General features: G+C 36.9%; 1 protein-coding gene across 2 annotated transcripts in view; it reads left to right on the top strand.

The window, feature by feature from the left end:
• LOC117167857 (26S proteasome non-ATPase regulatory subunit 1) overlaps positions 1-1,959 on the top strand; it is a 24,112-nt gene that overhangs the window by 13,555 nt on the left and 8,598 nt on the right. For both annotated transcript variants that reach the window (XM_033353067.1, XM_033353068.1), the window contains 3 exons: positions 50-238; positions 493-708; positions 1,762-1,826. In XM_033353067.1, coding sequence (XP_033208958.1) covers positions 50-238; positions 493-708; positions 1,762-1,826 — 470 coding nt within the window. The remainder of the gene's footprint in view (positions 1-49; positions 239-492; positions 709-1,761; positions 1,827-1,959) is intronic.

Below are 1,959 nucleotides of genomic sequence, written 5' to 3'. Positions count from 1 at the left end.
AAAAAAAAAAAAAAAAAAAAAAAAAAAAAAACTGTTTTACTCGCCGCAGATGGTTCGTCACGGAGGGTGCCTGGGCTTGGGATTAGCAGCCATGGGATCTCACAGGCAAGATGTGTACGAGCAGTTGAAGTTTAACCTTTATCAAGATGATGCAGTTACGGGAGAAGCAGCAGGTATCGCTATGGGAATGGTCATGTTGGGATCCAAGTCCACTCAAGCCATTGAAGATATGGTTGCAGTGAGTAATACGATTATTCTATTTTATCTCATTTAAAATATTTACTTTCAATAAAAAATAATGTGAGTAAACTGTGAAATTCGCAGTGCACTCTGTTAATCTCGAACTTTAAACACCTTTTTCACTCAACAAATCACTCGCCGAGATGTTAACTTTCTTAAACTTTTACTGCATTGTTAGAATTTTTAGAAAAGGAGAAATCTGTGCCAATTAATGACTATTGTTATTTTCGTTTTCGTCGTTTGTTTCTTCAGTATGCACAAGAGACACAACACGAGAAAATATTGCGAGGACTCGCGGTGGGCATAGCGTTCACGATGTACGGTCGTCTTGAAGAAGCCGACCCGTTGGTGACGTCCCTCACTGCCGACAAAGATCCTATCCTCCGAAGAAGCGGCATGTACACGTTAGCAATGGCGTATTGTGGCACGGGAAATAACCAGGCTATCCGCAAGTTACTTCACGTTGCTGTAAGTAACACACACTTCAACATTCAACCACCTTCTTCTTCTTCTTCTTCTTCTTCTTCTTCTTCATCATCTGTTCCTTCTTTTAAAATTTCATTGAGAATTAAATCAATTTGTTAAAAGTGCAACTGTTTTACTTAAAAAGTCCATCTTGTTTGGTCGAAAATTCGTTGTTTTTTCTTCTATTTTTTAATTGATACGAGTAATAACTTTTTATTTCGAAAAACAAGAAAAGGAGAAAATTAGACCATTGGGTTCAGCAGTCGAGTTTCGTGGTCAGTTTTTTCCCCACAAATTTAGTTGTATTTCAAAAATCGAAAATTGTTTGTGTTATTAGGATAATAGCTTTTATCTGAAAAAGACTGAATAAGTGCGTTTTACGTTCCCGCGGAGTGGCAGTAAAATAGCACTTTATTGTACTGCGACAAGCGGCACGTAAAGTGACAGCAGGGAGGAATAGGTGAGAGAAAAGAGTGAGAAGAATTGATTTTAAAACTACTTTGAAGCAAGAAGTGGATTTTAGGTTAATAATGTCGTCCTTTACGTGCGTGCAGTTGGTGGTACAATCAAGCGCAATTTTACAGAAAAAGGGCGCTCATTCGACCTATTTCAGATCAATTGTCGTGTGCACCACGGCAGTAAAGTTCAAATTTTATACGAGGATGCAGTTTTAGCGATCTCGCCTTCACCTTCGGCTCAGACGTGTTAAATTCGGTATTCTCTTCTAAAGTTTAACCTTACTGCCTAGGTACATAATCTACTATTAATAGCCGCTGACCAGAAATTTGACTCAATTCGAGTCCAAGCATCACCAATTGATAGAGGCATCTAACTTTTAAAGCTAGTGCATTAATGGCCTGAAGCAGCATATTTTAAATTTCAACTACTTTATTAAAAATTCATTTTATCCGTTCAAGATTCATCTCTTTGTTTAAAAATTCAATTTTTTTATGAAAAGTTTTCCTTCTGTTCAAATCTCGACTTTTTAGCTTAAAAATAAAAATTGAAACTTGCTTGAATTGTAATTTGATAAATCCTTTCTTTATGTCGCTCCAGGTTTCGGATGTTAATGACGATGTACGGCGAGCTGCAGTTACTGGTTTAGGATTTCTTTTATTTAGGTAAGTTTGGAAAGAAAAATCAGATTTAAGTACCCTATGATATTGAAAATTGACCAAGTTAAATTAAATTAAAATTGGCGCGTTCATTTAGGGCGGCCACTGACCGCGAAATTCGGGAAATAGTCTGGAATTT

The sequence above is a fragment of the Belonocnema kinseyi genome, chromosome 2 (assembly GCF_010883055.1).
Source record: "Belonocnema kinseyi isolate 2016_QV_RU_SX_M_011 chromosome 2, B_treatae_v1, whole genome shotgun sequence".
In the NCBI taxonomy this organism is placed as follows: domain Eukaryota; kingdom Metazoa; phylum Arthropoda; class Insecta; order Hymenoptera; family Cynipidae; genus Belonocnema; species Belonocnema kinseyi.
This window is presented reverse-complemented; position numbering and strand designations above follow the sequence as displayed.